General features: G+C 40.7%; 1 protein-coding gene across 2 annotated transcripts in view; it reads right to left on the bottom strand.

Annotated features, from left to right (window-relative positions):
- Nucleotides 1-17,781, bottom strand: part of bahd1 (bromo adjacent homology domain containing 1) — a 55,975-nt gene that overhangs the window by 10,991 nt on the left and 27,203 nt on the right. Inside the window, exons 2-3 of one of the 2 annotated variants that reach the window (XM_036592556.1) lie at nucleotides 5,899-7,527; nucleotides 1,589-1,950 (exon numbers count right to left, since the gene is read on the bottom strand). In XM_036592556.1, the coding sequence (XP_036448449.1) occupies nucleotides 1,589-1,950; nucleotides 5,899-7,507 (1,971 nt within the window). In that variant the 5' untranslated portion in view covers nucleotides 7,508-7,527. Of the gene's footprint in view, nucleotides 1-1,576; nucleotides 1,951-5,898; nucleotides 7,528-17,781 lie in introns of both variants that reach the window. The other variant, XM_036592555.1, reaches the window with a different exon arrangement.

Raw genomic sequence — 17,781 nt, 5'->3', positions numbered from 1 at the left:
ACTTACATATTAAGTCAGTATCTCAAGAAAATAAAGATAAAAGTGATGAAAAAGATAAAAAATAGTTTTGACTCTTTGACACAGTACTAGATTATTTCTACATAGTCAATATTTTGCAAAAAATAATTCTGACAAAACTTACTAGAAATTCTTTTCTATCTTTATTCTTAAATTTTTGACTGTTACAAAACGTTTATTTTTGGCTGAAGGGAAGAGCTTAAATTCACCTAAGCTCCTTGAGTGCATTAGGAAACTGTGTGATATTTTACAATATCTGTTTAATTTCACTCAGCACATAGGAATAGTGGTAAGGAGTAGCTTCAGTAAAGCATGGATTGCACAGAAAAAAGTGTTTCAATATGCTTTTAACGTCTGGAAATGAAGCCTGCTCTTTGATAGTGCTAAAATAGCAGTTTTTTTAAAACCGTTTGATTTTAGTTTGTGTATTTCCCCGAAATTAGGACTAATAGGATACGGCAGGCATTCGCAAGGGGTTTTTACATCGACAATAAATAAATGTTCAAGAAAAACTCTGTTTTCTGTCTCTCAACAATGACAGATGTTAGTGCCAAAATAAGAGGAGCTACTCATAGGCATTAAATAATGCAGTCAAAGTAGCTTCTTCATTATAATAATCTACTCACAGTATTTTGCACTTGCAGTGGGAATCTCGTATAAATGCATATGCAATTAGAAAAAGTGCAAAAGAGCAGCAACTGCCCCTTTGATCTTATTATAGGTACTAAACGGCTGTTGCACCTGTTTAGTAAATCATGAAAGTCACATTTTAACACTAAAATAGTATGTGCAATTGAGCAAAGCCTTGGCAAATCTACTCCAATGTGCCCAAATATTTGACACACAGTGCCTGGTGAAAAATTTATGTAAATCTAATCTGAAGAGCTAAAGCAAGCTAAACACTCAAATGTTAAAATAAACTACATTAAATATATAGTCAAAAGTTTGGACACACTTACTCATAGAAGGGTCTTCCTTATTTTTAATGCGTTCTATATTTTAGAGTAATGGTGGAGAAATTAGACCCCTTTGTCCTAATACAGTGTTGCATAGTTCTGATCATTTTCTCAAGCAGCTTCATGAGAAGCTTTTTGAACAGGACTGAAGAAAAGTATACATACTAAAACCTTGTTTTTGCTGAAATCCACTTACTGGGGGCATTTTTTCATTTTCTAAACTTAAATTTTACATTTTTGTGTTGAAAAATATTTTTTAACAAAAGCATCAACTTCACTACCCGTTCTTGTCTTACAAACAAATTTCAAGCATTTAAATCAAAATGTCTAAGATGTGAGATATTTAAGACATAAAAATTTCATATTCAGTTAGGTGTTTCCAGACTTTGGAGTGGTAGTGTGTATTTTTTCTATTAAAAAAATAATTTTTATTGTATTATGTTGGTTTTATTAAACCCAATAGCATAATGGCACCTAAAACTGAAAACCTACTTTACACCAGCTTCTGCAGACTCACTAATACGAGCCTAAGCTGAGTGCTACTCCCATATTCTCCTCTAGTCTGCACTGTGGTTGATACAGAACAAAACAGGAGTACATACCACTATGAATACCTCCTTTTCAGTGACTGTGCCCACAGGCAGCCAGCCGTTGGTGGCCCGTCTGCGGCTGATTTTGGGCTGCTTGGCGGCGGGGCTGCCGTGGCTGGCTCCCAGCTGGCCGTCCTTCATGTGGGGGCATCCGGCAGAGTCCCGCATGCCAGACCGTGAGCTGCTAGGCGGCTTGGCACTCTGAGGGCATTCACGGCCCACGCGCAGCTGGACCTGCGATCGCCCAGCATCAGGCAGGGGTGGCTGCAGGTGGGGCAGGGGCTGGGCAGCTGGGGGCACGCTGGGGATGGGGCAGACAGACAGGGGCAGGGCGGGGGACATGGGGATTGAGGAACTGTGCTCATCCAGAGGGTAGGGGTAGTCCTCTACAGGAACAGGAAAGTAAAAGCTTGTTGTTAGTATGTAAGACTCATGTCCTCATATACACTACACTATGCAAAAATCAGAAACCATCCTTCATTCATTCATCCATCCATCAAGTTCCAGACAAAACAGCTACTAAGTAAAAGTTAATTGTTTCTCAGCATCAGTAAAAAAATTTTAATTATACTTATATCACACAGAAGCCTCCTTTTCAGTATTTAGCGTGTTCACTCTTACTACTTCCACTCCTTTCAGGAGACTTTTCCACACCTCCAAAGATCAGTCTTAGAAGTTGGTTGTATTTTATGTTTCTTGCAATCCAATTAATCCCAAACACATCTAATGATGTTGAGGTCTGGACTCTGGGCTGGTCAGGCCATTGTTCTGAGAACACCAGCTGCTTCTTTGTTTGATTTGCAAATGTTATTCTTTTTGTCTATTTCCTTGTCTCTGTAACGGCTTCTTGGCAGCTTCCTTTCAGACTCATAGCATTAAGTTGTCTTCTCACAGTGGAATCACAATTTCTTGATATCTTTCAATAATTTTTGAACTTGTTACTTATGTATGTAATAAGTGTACTGTCTTATCTTTAATCTGCTCAGAAATAGCTGAGAAGAATTGAACCAGAAAATTGACTAACTTGTACTTGATTGTCATTTTGACTGGAAATTAAATAAGTAAAGGGTGCACACATCATCACTGTCAGATCAAAACCTTGTAGTTTTTTTAAAACGTCATTTGAAAACGCCAGCTGACCTTCACATTTTATGATGAATGGACATGATGGAATAGACATGGTCCAGAATTAAAATTTCAGAACATTGACATAACTTTAAAGAAAGGTTTTCCTTGTCTTGAGAAGTTATTCCAGGGATACCAGGTTTAATCTTCCAGAGACAATATACATAGTAAGTTCAGCAGACACAAGCACAGCAATTAACACTGTGTTTTGACTGTGACAAGAGAAATCAAACAAATGGACCCAATTAGTACTTCAGACATTTGCTGCAATACTGTCAGCCTTGAAACAGGTGGACACTGTGAATCATCAGATTTGTTTATGAAACATAATAACAATTTAACTGCCAAATATACACGCATGAATATATAATGAGAATGTAATAAACAAGCAGATGCATGAGACAACTGTCTGCTGGATGTAACAGCTACCACTTTGTTCTTGAAAATTTAGGATCTGGTGTCTATATGACATTTCAGTGGAAGTCCCAGATGGTGATCGGAATGAATCAGCTTCTGAAGTCACCACGTGATGCATGTGATGATTTTCAGTGAACTAATGGGCGAGGAGGCAAGTGATCACACAGTCCTGCGAGAAGCACCTACATCATGTTAACAGCCAGCGCAGCGCTGTAATCAGCAGGGAAAGAGGAGCCTCCTTTTAGTAGCTCTTTAAATAGCTGGCAGTGTTAACCTAGCAGAAGGCTGATTTAATAGACCTCTCTTGGAATTCAAAATATGACCATGCGCCCAGCAATGACCCGTCAACGCTCATGACGTAACACATATGGCATGGAAATCGCCCTCCTGATATTTTCTGGCATTTTGCCAACTTGTGTCAACCACAAACATCCATCCCAGCGATCCGGAATTCAACCCCTAGCTCGGACTCCAGTTGAGAGTCAAAGAGGTCTGACAGAGGCTATGGGATTCTACTTAACGGTTATTTACCTCCTTTCAAAGAGCCCTAGGATGGAGTCGGAGCAGTGATACACTATTTCACTCCGTAATCACACTCCCTTATGAGGTCAGGAGGGCCATGGGCCAACACAAATAAGAGTTAACGACAAATGAGCTGTGGATCAATCCTTTCCGAACTGCTCACTCGTCCTGGCCTCTCGGGGAGGAGACTGGCCAGGCACGAGAGGGAAAGCGCAGCTACTGCACATTCACTCAGCCGTGAAGCCTCCGTGTTATTACAAGGGGACTTGCATGCCTACAAACTACGGAAAGCACTGGCGGAGATGTACACTAATGACTATATGATCTGGATCGGTATAACGGATGAAATGAGGCGATGCTGCAGCGAATTACCTCACGTCTGTCAATCCATCAATTTAATACAAGCTTACATTTAGTTTTTTTTTTTGAGGAACACTCACTCATTGAAAATACTGAAAGATCATTTATTTATTGAGGATATTCCCAGACTGGAATGCTGATTAGCTGGCGTACTTCTTCATTAGAGTCTGGCGCAGAGAAAGTTGAAGTGATCTGAACTTTTTGGAGGCCTCATTTGGATCATCTTTTCAGTGCGTACCCATATCGTTCTCCCTCCTACTTTGACTGCATTCTTTCTCTGTTATCATTCAAATGCACAGAGTTGGCTCCTCTTCTGGTGCTGAAACAGCCCCCAGTGTGTAGGCACCTGTAGTCTCTAACTTAGTGAAGTACTTCTGTACAGAAACTACATTAGTCTTCTGCCACTGTGCTGCGGTAAGCTGTAGTTATAATTATTAAATGTGCAAGCTGCAAGCTTCCATTTTGTGTAGGCAACATAGTGTGTCGTGGTATATATTAGTCACTGTGGACCAGTTATTGAATGCATTCAGTGTATACTTGGTGCAATAAGTACCTCTATTTCTAACATAGTTACACGCATTAAAGACGCGCCTCAATTTTGGGAAAGTACATGCTGTGCAAAAACCAGAGACCAGCCTTCATTTATTTAATATATGATATCCCATTGAAAACTTTTCATCTTTGAGAGAAAGGAAAAAAAAAGATCTGAAAAAATCCAGGTGTTTTTGTCCATTCTTTCAGTGTTAGACGATAACGCTATGAGCCTGAAAAAATGTGTAGCTATCAAGAAGTTGTTACTGAGAAAAGGACATGGACAAAATTAAAGAAAGTTTGGCAATTAAAGAACAAAGTTGCTGGTGTTCTCCAAACAATGGACTGGTCACCAAGAGTCCAGACCTCAACATCTTTCAATTTTTGGGATTACTTGGATTGTGTGAAGCAGAACCAACTTCCAAGACTGAACTTCAGAGGTGTAGAAAAATACCCCTGCAGGTTTCTTTCAAAAACTGAGAGTATGTGTCCCAAAAAGAATGGAAGCTGTAATAAAGGCAAAGGATGGACACATTAGATTTTAAAATTGTGGTTTATTTTCGTGTTTTCTGCTTTTTTCCTGACACTGAAAAATTAATAACTTGTACACAATGGCCGTTTGGACTGGAAATTCAATAAATGAAGGGTGGTTCCTGACTTTTTCCCAGTACTGTTTTTCTACCTCACTCTTTTCTCAGCTACGGTCAAACTGCACTGGTAACGGAAGAGAGTAATGTGAGCACAGTAACTACTGAGAACGCCTCCAAGTGTTAGATTACCTACTGATTAACACAGATTAACTGAGAGTGAAATGTCAGGTTGAATAACTTAGCCAAGTGGTTAAAAAGCAACAAGGACTAGTCCTGCAAGGCTTTCGTGGCTGGGCTAAGGTTGGTAAGCTGTTGAGAGACCACAGCTGCCATCTTACAATGAACAGCCAGTTCAAGTCTCCTGCCAACAAAAATAACCAGCAGCCTGTCCACCTGTGGCAATTATTCACATTCAAACCAGCAGTGAAAAGACAGCACTGAACAGACAGCCACGGTGGAGTGGCTGCTTAAAGGGAACGAGGGATTTCATCATTCAGTCTCAAATCATTACTTTCTTTGCAAGTCTTTGAAAACATCTCAATGGCTTTTATTTTCTTATTTTAGCCTTTTGTGTCTCACAATGTGCCAGGGAAGGCCTTAGGACTTGCCAGTTTGAGGTCTGAGTGAGTTCACTCCTAAAGCTCTCTTAGAAATATATCCATATCCAGCTGCTAATTAAGGGTGCATTCTATTTAAATAGTTATGACACGATCTCTGAAGCCTCACTCAGGCTCATTCTATTGAGATGCAAAAGGGAAACAGATTTTCATCCCATTTGCCTCGTCTTACCCATTTTGATTTTGTGGCTGCAGCTGGAGCATCCGGTGCTGAATGAGCATCCCCTGCTAGCGATGGGCTGCGGGGGTCTGTAGGCATAGCTGCCGATCCTGCAGGGTTCCCCACAACAGGTTCCCACAGAGTTGCAGTATGCTGGGTGAGGGATGCCTGAAGGGTGGGAAACTGGTGAGGACAGTAGTTTGGGTCTCTGGACACCACTCGGGCACAGTGTAATAGGAGGTACTGAGGGAGTATGGGGTCCAGGACTTGTGCTCACAGGGAGTGTGGAGGACCCATGGTGGGCGATGTGCACGTAGTAACCAGGGTAGCAGGAGTACGGGTGGGCGCCTATGGTCAAGGCTGGGTGTGTCAGTGCATGAGGGGAAGGAAGGAACCCCTTTACAGATGGCATAGAATGTTCTTCTGATTCAGGATAGGCCTTCTGCCCAAGGAACAGGGCTAGTCGGTGGCAGTACTCCACAGAACTCTCCTGGGAACAGCAGTAACAGGAATTCACATCAGCTTCAGTTTTCTCTTCTTTCACAGGCTTCAAGGAGTAGCCCAGCATGGACCTACACTGGTAACCAGGCCTAATGAAGCCATGCCCCCCTGCAGTGCCTTCCCACATCGCTTCAGATTGGAGGGCTTCTTTCTTGCAAAGATCGCAGCACTGTTGTGATTCTTGCAACTTGGTAGACTGGCAGGGTGTGTTGTGCTGCTGCTTTTTTGTCTTTACCTGGACTTGTTTCGTTCTCGCTCCTCCATTGCCCGGCTTGCAGTCTGTTTTAACTCGACGCTTTGCTCCGGATGAGGTGCTAGTAAGCTTCAGCAGAGCAGCCGCATTCAAACCCGCTAGACGCCTTGGAGCTGGACTATTTAGACTCAGCTGATCCAGATGTTCAGACTCTGTGTTTGGCTTTTTGGCTTTTTTGGGGGTTTTACTCTGCTCTGTCTCTCCTGGATGAGCACGTTTTCGACCTTCCAGTGCTTTCCTAGAACTGTCAGTTTCTCCTTTTGGAAGTTCGGAATCCCCCTTTGGAGGATTTGGCTGCTTTTTTGTGAGTTTTGAGGCCTGCTGAGGGTCCTCTCTAAATAACAACAGACTGTTGACTGCCTCCGCATTTAGAGAGGCCAGTCGTCGCTTGCGAGGCTCCAGGAGAAGTTCGGTATATAAGGCAGTTTTGTCAGGTTTCAGGTTGCTTTTTGGTCCAGGTGCTCTCTGGCAAGCTTTGCAGGTCTTCTTGTGACACTTGCAAGACATGTTTTTTCCCTTCTTTGCCTTCCTCTTCTGTTTCCCTTCACTCTTAGACAAAGCCTTCATGTTGCTCTTACAAGTCCCGCCTTCATCCAGACGGGTCAGTACCACGCGGCAGTTTAAGGTGCCCACTTCACTCATTCCCAGCCTTCCCCTGAGAGGATAAAGCTTCCTGTCATTATCTGCACTTTGCTCCTTTATTTCCTTATCTCCTCCTCTTTTGGAGGAACGTCTCTTCGTCTTCTTTTCTTGCACTGGGCACTCTGGCCAGGCTTTGCCCATGGTTTCAGCATGTGTCTGGCAGCTCACCTGCTCCCTGGATTCACTCTGATATTTGCAAGAATCCCTCTGCCGTGCATGGGTCATTACAGTCTTCCATGCAGATCCTACAAGGAAAAAACAATGAAATGCACAAACTCAGCTCAGTTCTGTTATGGCTTTGGCTACTGGCTTCTGCAATCAGTATGGCTGACTATGCAAACTAAAGATGGATGTCATAACTAGATTATTAGCTTCACTGTTGCAAGATCTGTCATCCATTTTCAAAAACCTTTAGCTGAATATTTTGCGTACGCTCCTATCAACTCCTACAAATGTGGCATTTAAGTTTGTCTTTGTTTTGCTACGTATAACTATGTGTCAAGCCCATCAGTCTATGAGATGTGATTTACACTACACCTAATATGTAGTAACAGAAAAAAAATATATTTGTTTTCCAAGCAGCCAATTTTCTTTATTTTGCAGCACAACTCACACCTCACGTGATGTGTAGTTGCGTAACAACAGACCTTGCATCAACAGCCACACTTATTTTGAATGCTTAGAAACATCACACAGCCTATGTCTCACAAATAAAATAAAGATAGCATCCCTGCTTCCTGAACCCCTCTGACAGGCTAACTATACGGACAAAAGTGCAGGAGCAAACAATGCTCATTGTGATTACAGACATGAAATAACTCTCCAAATGTTCTTAAGTATATACCAGCACCAAACAAAACTTCTACGCTATAAATAAAATGCAAACACAGAAGCAATGCAGCACAAAAGCAAAACTGAAAAGCAAGAAACAGGTTTTCGTTTGTTTGGTTCATGGTTAATACAATATATTGTTAACATACAGCGAAAAACACACAGCGAAAAACACTTACAGCTTTACAGGAATGTTTCAATTTGTCTAATACTTCTGCATCAAAATGAAGCGTCAAAATGTTAGCTTAAGCCTTTTTTCTGTAACATCTGTTTATCTGTACCATCTTCAATTGCACATGTGGAAATAAACACATGTACACTCAGTCCAGGCTCTGCATTTACATCTAAATCCGCTATCTGATAAACTCATTAATAAAAGTAGTAACAGTCCAGACTCGAGAGCAATTCAGGGAAAGACTTACTCTTTTTAAGCATATATTCTATATAAATTGCAATTAACACCAATTAGAGCTGCATGCACTTAGAAAAGCATGAAAGACAACTCCGCCACAGTAATTAGGTTAATAACATTGAACAAGGGCACGTGCAAAAACCAGACTTCTTCAGACATAAGTATCAATGCACGTTGGTGAAAACGCCACAGAATTATTTCTAAACAAAGTTAAACCCTTGAACAAACCGCCATTATGTACCTTGGGATTTATTGATTTGTTTAAGGTCAAAAAGTCAGAAACACACCTGAGACATTTAGACTAATTTGGCTTCATACGAAATTTAAAACTACCTCCTTTGACCTATTGACATATTCTTAACATTAGCCTTTCATTCTATAAAGGGAATTAGCGTCCTTGAGCTTTCCAGGGCAACTTCCTAGTTTGACACAGGAGCCAATGGCTGTTTGGTCTTATTTGTCATCCTTTAGATTAGATGTGTGTCCTCTGTGTTTAATTAGTGTGGTCTAACTGTGCTCTCCCAGCTATCTCAGATTGATTCTTTCAAATGGAACAAGCCTAGACAACTTAGACAAAATTCAGCAGTAACGCAGTCTTTTTGCCTATCAGCAAGAAAGCCCCACTGGAGACATTCAATATAGATTTCAATTGCCGGTTAAGAATTCTCAAAAAAATAGAAACGCCTTGAAATTCAACACTACAGAAGGAAAGCTAAACATGGCCAGGAAATGGCTTCCAAAGAAATGATTATTGTGGCATTTCCCCATCTCGATAGCCATTATTTTTCAGTTGTCCTGTTGCATACTGCTATTTTTGTTCACTCAGCCATGATGACAAATAATGAGGAATAAGAAATCCATGTTTAGGAAAAAAAACTGCCTGTACTTCATGGGGTTATTAGATGAGCGATTTAATCTACAGATGACATAAACGGATCAGGACAAATCTCACAGATGATGGATGGCTGATAGTGGCAGAGATAACATTTACTGAAAAAAAAGATAGCAGTCAGTGGCTTACAAGAAACCCACCAAAGAAAACCATATGACTCAACTCCTGCAATGAGCTTTGACACCACGCACTGATGGGTATGCAGTCACAGTACGCATAAACTGAAAATGAAGTTATGCATAAAGTTTAACAATCAAACAAAGTTAAACCGAAACCCACAACTGCAATGACATCATGCAGACAAGCAGTAATGGATGTTCATATCCAATTAAACGGTATTCTCTCACTCCAGCTGCCCTGGTGTTGTTCCAAATTACAAAAGACGACTGAGCTTATTCAGGCCAAATCCCTTGGTTTTTCAAAATCTTGATTCATTTCAAATTAGCCGTGCTAAAGAGTCCCATCCCCGTTTCAGAGGTGGCCAATTGGGGTAACCTTTCTGATAATTCACCAACCTTTTGTTGTATGCCATTAAGAACTGCTGCCAAAACGTAGCTCAGTGGCCGGTAGGCTTTTTTTAGGGAGGGGGGCGTAAATAAAAAAAGTATTACCAAAAGTGGACGTCTGAATGTGTCTGCTTGAGTGTTATGTCTGGGAATATGGCTCCAGAGACAAAGTAGCCTAGTTGATTTCACCTCCGCGCAAATCGGAATTAACTTTGAACCAAGTAATCTACTGAGGAATCGACTCGGTCCCTTTCGTTTCCAGTCTCTGCTGGTGAGGGGGAGCAAAAATGCATCTGACGGAAAGGAAATGTAGACGAAAAGCCGCGTGCTCTTCGCTTTGATGAAATGATCGTGGGATGTGGGAAGCCCACGTTAGAGCCCTGAGAAGATGAAGCAGAGCTGGCTCTGTGCTGGCTGCGCTGGGCGCAGATCACGCAGGGCGTAGCACCGGGCTCGAAATGAAACGAGCTTTCAGAAGCGACACACAAACGAGAAACCCGAGCAGCACCACCAGCAGCAGCAGCTCGAACGAGAGCAAATCCCATCCATCCAGTGCGTTTTCACCAGCACACCACCACCATCCGACCACGAGTCGACCACCGAGCTGAGGAGGCTCTCGGAGCTCAGGCGCTCACAAACGACACGACAAAAGAGCAGTTTCAGAGTCCAAACACGACCCAATCAAGGACTTAGGAAATCCGACAAAAGCCACAGGCTGCTGAATGTAGGCTATGTAATGTTTCAGACGGGTTATCTCTCTCTCTCTCTCTAACCCCCCTTCTCCTCCTCCTCCTCCTCCTCCTCCTCCCCCCGGCAGAGAAGCAGCAAAGCAAACGCGCATAAACCAAAATAAAACCGATTAGCAAGGCTCGGTTTACCTCAGCGCTCACTCTTTCGGTCGTGCTCCGGCTGAAAAAGCATCCCGCTCCGAAGTTCCTCCGCTCGGGCTGCTAAAACGACACCGATGCTCGGCGGAGAAGCGAAACGAGGGGAAGCAGCTGACAAGACACGTTGAAGCGGTGACCTACTTCCGAAGTAGCACGCTCAGGGTAACGCTCACCAAACCTGCCGTAGCGCCGGGCAGCGGGAGAGATTCATCACCGCCTCTCCTCGGTTAAATATTAACAAACACACAGAGAGACACGGAGAGGAGAAGCGACCGCAGCTCGTCAGTTGTTAACAGTTTGTACGTAACGGAAGGGTCGCGCGCTGTTACGTAATGGACTGCCAATTCAGCCTCTCCCAAATCTCCCGAGACGCGGAGAGAGAAAGAGAGAGAGAGAGAGAGAGAGAGAGAGAGAGAGAGACAGAGAGAGACAGAGAGAGAAGGGGACGAAAAAAAAGTTTCGGGATGTCAACTAATAGTCTAATCCAGTCAGAGAGACAAAAAGAGAGAAAGCTGTCACCGGTAGCAACGCCCAAATGAAAGCAAGTTCTCCCCTCCCTTTGCAGGGTCTTACTTCAGATGCAGTTTGAGTGTCTTCTGGAATAAACGGGGACACTCACTCACTCACAGCCTCATCATGATTCAGCGATGTCAATGTCTTCATTTAGAAAAAAATCCTCACTCTTTCTTCTCCTGTATATCTATCTGCGTTGCTGCTGTGTGACTGAAAGCCAGCCTGTTCGTCTAAAAATACACACGGAGCTTTTAAATAGGGGGCTGTGATGTGAGGGTAAACAGTAGCCCACTAATAGACTGAATGAATGTGGTGTCAGGAGTGAGATTGAGATTTATGCACAGCACAGCTTGCTGAACCACTGATGACAGTAATGCACGTTTTTAATGATACAAAGCCATTTCAGTGATTTAGTCTGCCAGTGAAGCACTGAAATACTATAAGCCCATCTCTCACTTCATATTCTTGCAACTGCAGCAAAAAAACAAAACAAAAAAATAGAAAAACTGAACAAACAAGCATTAGGCCCAGGCTACTACTACTGGTCCATTAAGTATAAACATTTGTATGCACACCACTGGATCTTAATGTGCCGAAAAGCATATTGAAGGGAAAAAAGGACAAAAGGATGTTAGAGAGGAACACACTGTGTTGTATTTGCTGGATGCTACAGAAGAACATACTGTCTTGTACAGACTGTTTTAGTCAATGATACCTCAGAATCACACTATTCACACAGTTTCATTTGCATATGGCTCTGGTTGCACAGGATTAAAACTAGGGAGGCAAATTTTGGCAAATTCTACCGACCGACAACTGACTGTCATTAGTTGGACATTAATTCTTAACCAGTAAGCCTAAAATCATGACACATCAAAATATCACTTACAAAATGGATAGTGTCAGCTCTGAAATCTGAAATCGGCTGAACAAAATTTGAAGCCATTGTAAAATACCTGATATGCTGAATAATGAATTTTTGTATTAATGTACAGAAATATTAAAAGTGTTTATTGTATAGATCATGCAATGCAGTACACAATGGCCCCAAACTGTAATAATCCTACCCAACGTAAGAGCTGTTTTGTTTAAACCGAGGGGCTGACAGCTGTATGTTCATGATTATATAACTAATAGCTAAGTTGACAAAATGACTGGAATATACAGCATGCTAAATATTTTCTAAAGTTCTGAAAGTTATATGTACCACCTATTATGGGTTAAAAATGAACACAAATGCCAAGACTGAGGCTAAAACCTACATAAAACATGAACGAGGCTAGCTTTGGCTCAAATGTACCCTAGTAGCTCTTGAAAGTTGTGTACAATTAAAAAAATGTTCCCAATAAACTTGCAGAAGAACCACTGTTCACCTATAGCACTGGTCGAACAGTTGGCTGTTTGTTGGTTAAGAGTTAATCGATTATTTTCATCCCTAATTTTTTCCCCCAACTGTTAAATTTAGCAAAAAAACTGTAATTGTGCATTAAAATGTGCAGAAGTGTGTAAAGGCTGTGTACTTATTGAAAATCAACAAATCAAGCCAAAACTTTTGCACACAACTGTATTACATATGTACACCAAATTTCAATACCAAAGTTATCAGTCACTGAGCCAATAAGCAAGCCTGTTCCAAAATCTAGACTGATATATACTTAACGGCTATTTTGACTGGAAATCAAATAAATGAAGGGCGGTCTCTGAGTTTTGCTCAATACTGTAAATTTTACATAAAACCTCCAGAACTGTCCCTATCAGATAGACAGTACGTGAAGTTTTCATCTTTGAGAGAGGAGAAAATCAAGCTCCACTCTTGATTCACATCTGAAAAAATACACAGGTGTTTCCTTCCACTGTGAGAAGACAACTCAACACTATGAGTCTGAAAGGCTGTGTAGCTGTCAAGAAGCCGTTGCTGAGAAAAGGAAATTGACAAAAAAGAAAATTTGCAAACCAAACAAAAAAGCTGTTGGTTTTCTCAAAACAATGGACTGACCACCAGAGTCCAGACCTCAGCATCACTGAATGTGTTTGGGATTACTTGGACTGTGAGGAGCAGAAAATGCAACCAACGTCCAAGACAGAACTTTGGAGGTGTGGAAAAATATCCCTGCAGGTTTCCTTGAACAACTGAAAGCAAGTGTTCTGAAAAGATCAGAAGCTGTAATAAACACAAAAGGGGGACAAACTAAATTCTGAAAAAATATGATATTATACATAGTTGAGGCTTCAATGTAATTTTCTGCTTTTTTTTCTTGCTGAAAATAAATAGCTTGTACTTAATGGCTACTTTGCCTGGAAGTCAAACAAATGAAGGACAGTCTCTGACTTTTGCACAATACTGCATATTTTTAATATACTTAATACTTGGAATTGAACTCAAAGCATTAGTATATTTTGAACTCTACCCGGCCCTAGACACACATCTCTCAAATATGTGGGCTGTAATTCAAATGCTTAAGACAGCATCCTATTAAACCAACAAAAGGACAGAGGCTTACTCATCCTTTCTAACACTGCAGTGGACAAATCTGAGGCTTTTCTCATTAAGAGCGAAGGGAGAGTTCTAAACTGAACCGTTTTCCAAAAGTGGCTCTCCACACTGAATAAAAGCCTGAGGAGCCTTTAACACTGATGGGTGTGGCTTGGGACTCTCATGGCCTTCACAAGACTGACCTTAGCAACGGAGTGGGCGGCATTAGTCATCTGATTCACGTAACATACTGCACTCATATCAAGCACCTATCAAAGTCCATTAGTGCTGAGAGGGGAAAGGGCTGCACTTCAGCTGCATGCCAGTCTTCTTGCATCCATTTGATGATAGAAGAATCACTGCAAAAGTGAATGAATGAATGAATAAATGAACAAATGGACAAATTAATGAGCGAGTGAATGTTCTGCTGAGATAAGTAAAGTATCTTCTTTCTCGCATTACGAAGATGCTCACCATGAACTAATTCCCTGTATATGATACAGGAGAAACAGAATTATCATTCCACTTCATTGAAACATCCAAGAAAATAACAAAATGTAACATTTCGTCATGGTCAGAACAAAACCTTGCATCTCCATTAATCATCAAATATCAGTTTGAAATTATGGTCATATCTTAACAAGTATCTGCTGATACTGATATGATTACTGATATCACTGTACAGGGTGATTCAAAAAGATAATCCGATTTTAAAGCGCCATATTTTTACAACCGTGAGGCACCTAGGAACCAATCACATACCAACTGAAAAAGGGGGTCATAAAGTTTCTGACTGTCAACAGAAGATGGCTCCCTTCAGTCTGCGAGGAGATGGCGACCCCTGAGCAGAAAGCGTTCTGCGTTCTCCACTTCAATAAGAGTGAATCCGTCATAACTGTGCAACGTTTTTGTCAGCAGTGAACCTCCAACCGCTGAGAGCGTTCGCTGTTGGTTCCACAACAGCCGAGAGTACAGTGCCACCCGACATGCTCAATCAAGTATGGGATGAATTTGACTATGGCGTTGATGTTGTCTGTACAGCTGGAGGAGGTTCATATTGAGCACTTGTAAAATTACATAATAAACTTTATGCTCACTTAAAGCATTTACAGTTTACTGCATTGTTCTGTAATGATTTACAAGTGAAATAAATTTTGAAATCGAATAAATCTTTTTGAATCACCCTGTACATCCCTAATAAGAGAAGAAGTGCAGATGCATTGGGCTCATTATTTACATAGGCCCCCTGATGGATTTAGTGATTGTTTTTAAATTAGACTCTAGGCTTTTGAGTGGCACGGTCGTCTACACTGCAAAATGATTATTTACGCTTTTTCAAGACATTTTTTACTTAATTTAAAATTATTTCACTATGCTGGCAGATAACTATGCATGTTTGAAGAAATATGTCTGAAACAAGCAAAATATCTGATAATTTTGTACAGAGTCATGCAAAAGTAAAACATAAGTAGAGAGAACAAGTAAATTACATTAAAGCATTTATGTCACTTTTGTGTGATCATCGTGTGTTATTTTAAATTTGAGACTATTTAAAAAGTTTAGGTAGGTTAAACTGCTGCTAGCTAGGAGACAGGAGCTGTTAGCTTTAGTTTAGCTAGTATCATAACAGCTCTGCTCACCACAGAACATGTTCGATTCTAAATCGCTGACACAAGTTTAGATGAAGATTAAAATCTAAGGGAGTAAAATTGAACAACTGATGCTGAAGGGACAGAAAAATGGAATTAAAACCGTTCTGTAGTGTTTGGATCTGTAGCCTGATTGGCTAGCTTAACACTAGTTCAGAGAGAAGGCTACAGACCCAAACAGTACAGGCCTGACTGAACTGGTGCTCTGCTGAAACAAGTTTAGATGATAAAAAATAATGTCTGAGACAGCAAAAGTCAAACAACTGGTGTTGGAGTGACAGAAAGCTGTGTTCTGTGGTGTTTGGAACTGTAGTGTTCTGGCTAAGCTAGCAAACACTTAGTTAACAGGCTAAACATGCCAGCACAGGCTTGGTTCCAGTCAACTGAAGCTGAAATGACACTCTGAGAGCACAAAGTCGACTGATTGGTGTTGAGTGAAAGCCAAAATCGAGCATGTTCTGTGTTTTTTCCTGGCTCTGATGTTTTTTCCCCTTCTTTCCACCTATTGTGATGTGGCTGTTGAAACATGGAACAGAAATATGACACATTATAATTTTGAGATACTGTCGTTATTTTTAAATCCAGGCATCGTTTTTAAATACTGTGGTACACCTTATTATCGTTACACCACCCAACCCACGTTCACACGTAGGAATACTACTGTCTTCCCATACTGTGTATGAAATAAACCAACAAATGCACAATGGATATTTAAACCGATGGATGATTTTTATCGTCACTGGGAGCTATTAACATGGTAACTCAGTCAACCATCCCTTGGGCACAGGCCTAATTGTACATGAGAATGAAATGAGCAGAAAAAATGTAGACACTGACATGCATATCAAGAAGTGCAAATAACTAACTCAAAGCAAAGCTGACAGACCGGCATTCCAGCGCCTCAATCTTATCAGCATGTCGACCTAATAATATCGTGTCATTTGACGATCTGTTTGTGCAATTAGGATTCATTAGTTTGGTCAGCGTGTGACATAGTCATTCCATTCATTTGCATGCTGACATTTGAAGAGTGGAGCTGTCACAAACACAGCGCTGAAAAGGTGCTAAGGTTAACGCAGTGAGTCATCACCCACAGTGCTGCAGCCCTGTCCTGACTGACACCAACTCACCAGGCAAAGGTTCAAACGATCCCCAGCATCTGTCTTTAAAAGAGCCTCATTAGCAGCAATTATACACCTGAAGTGCTCAGGACCTCTTCAGTACAATGGTGGTGTTACGAATCCTGAGTGATACTGATCAAATTCAGTTTCAGGTTCTTTTAAGTATCAGAGTATTAAATCAAAATTTTAACAAAGTCAAATGAACTCAAATTTGCTGCGGGCCACTCCGTTGCACTGTCTATCCCAACAACAAAAATTTGTTTCATGTCTTTAGTATTTATTGAAGTTGGTATTTTGGAAAAAAAAAATAAAAACATAAAAATAACTTTAGATAATAATTTCTCACCAAAATCTCAAACAAATCCACAATTTATTCACAATTTACTCACATTATTGTAATTTTACTTGCTCTGATTTTTTGTTCTGATGTTCAATTTATTACTCAAACTCCTTGTAGTTTCCATGAGAGAGCCGTTTTCTTATTGTGATTTTTTAGTCTTTGTGCCAAAAGGGCTCCTTTTTATGTAAATTTTTACATATTTTAATAAAACAATTACTTTATATTCATGTCTATTTGATGAAAAGCGCTTCAAATCACTATGAACATTTTAATTATCACATTACACACACACACACACACACACACACACACACACACACACACACACATTGTGTGTACTGTACAGGAGAATTCAATACACTTCAATAGGAATAAATTCTTCAAGGAATTAAAATGTTAATGTGGATTTCTTGAGACACTGGCCCATTTCATCAGCTTATGAGAAATGATGAATTTGACATGAACTGAACATACATTTTTCAATTAAATACATAAAATGTACAGAAATAATGCTTTTGGACCAAAGATGCTGTAACCAAATCAGATGACCAGTTTCTTTTTGAAGTACGAGTATAAATGAGTTAATAAAAATAATGAGCCGATGCTTCTTGAGTACTGCTACTCTACACTAAAAGAATGTCCTGACATAGCTTTGTTCTGCTCTGTTTTGTGTTTTCTCCTAAAACTACTCCACAGGAAATACTACAATGTATTGTAAATGCTAACCAGGTACAAACCCCATTTACAGAACAGAAATCGACTATTGATTTTTATGGATTTTAAACTGTTCTTTCAAAAATAATTGAAGCACTCAGAAAATTACACACACTGTAGTTAACCGTAAGCTTGAGCACCATGAGTAAAGTGCACAGAAC

This window comes from Colossoma macropomum, unplaced genomic scaffold (assembly GCF_904425465.1).
Source record: "Colossoma macropomum unplaced genomic scaffold, Colossoma_macropomum, whole genome shotgun sequence".
Classification (NCBI taxonomy): Eukaryota; Metazoa; Chordata; class Actinopteri; order Characiformes; family Serrasalmidae; genus Colossoma; species Colossoma macropomum.
This window is presented reverse-complemented; position numbering and strand designations above follow the sequence as displayed.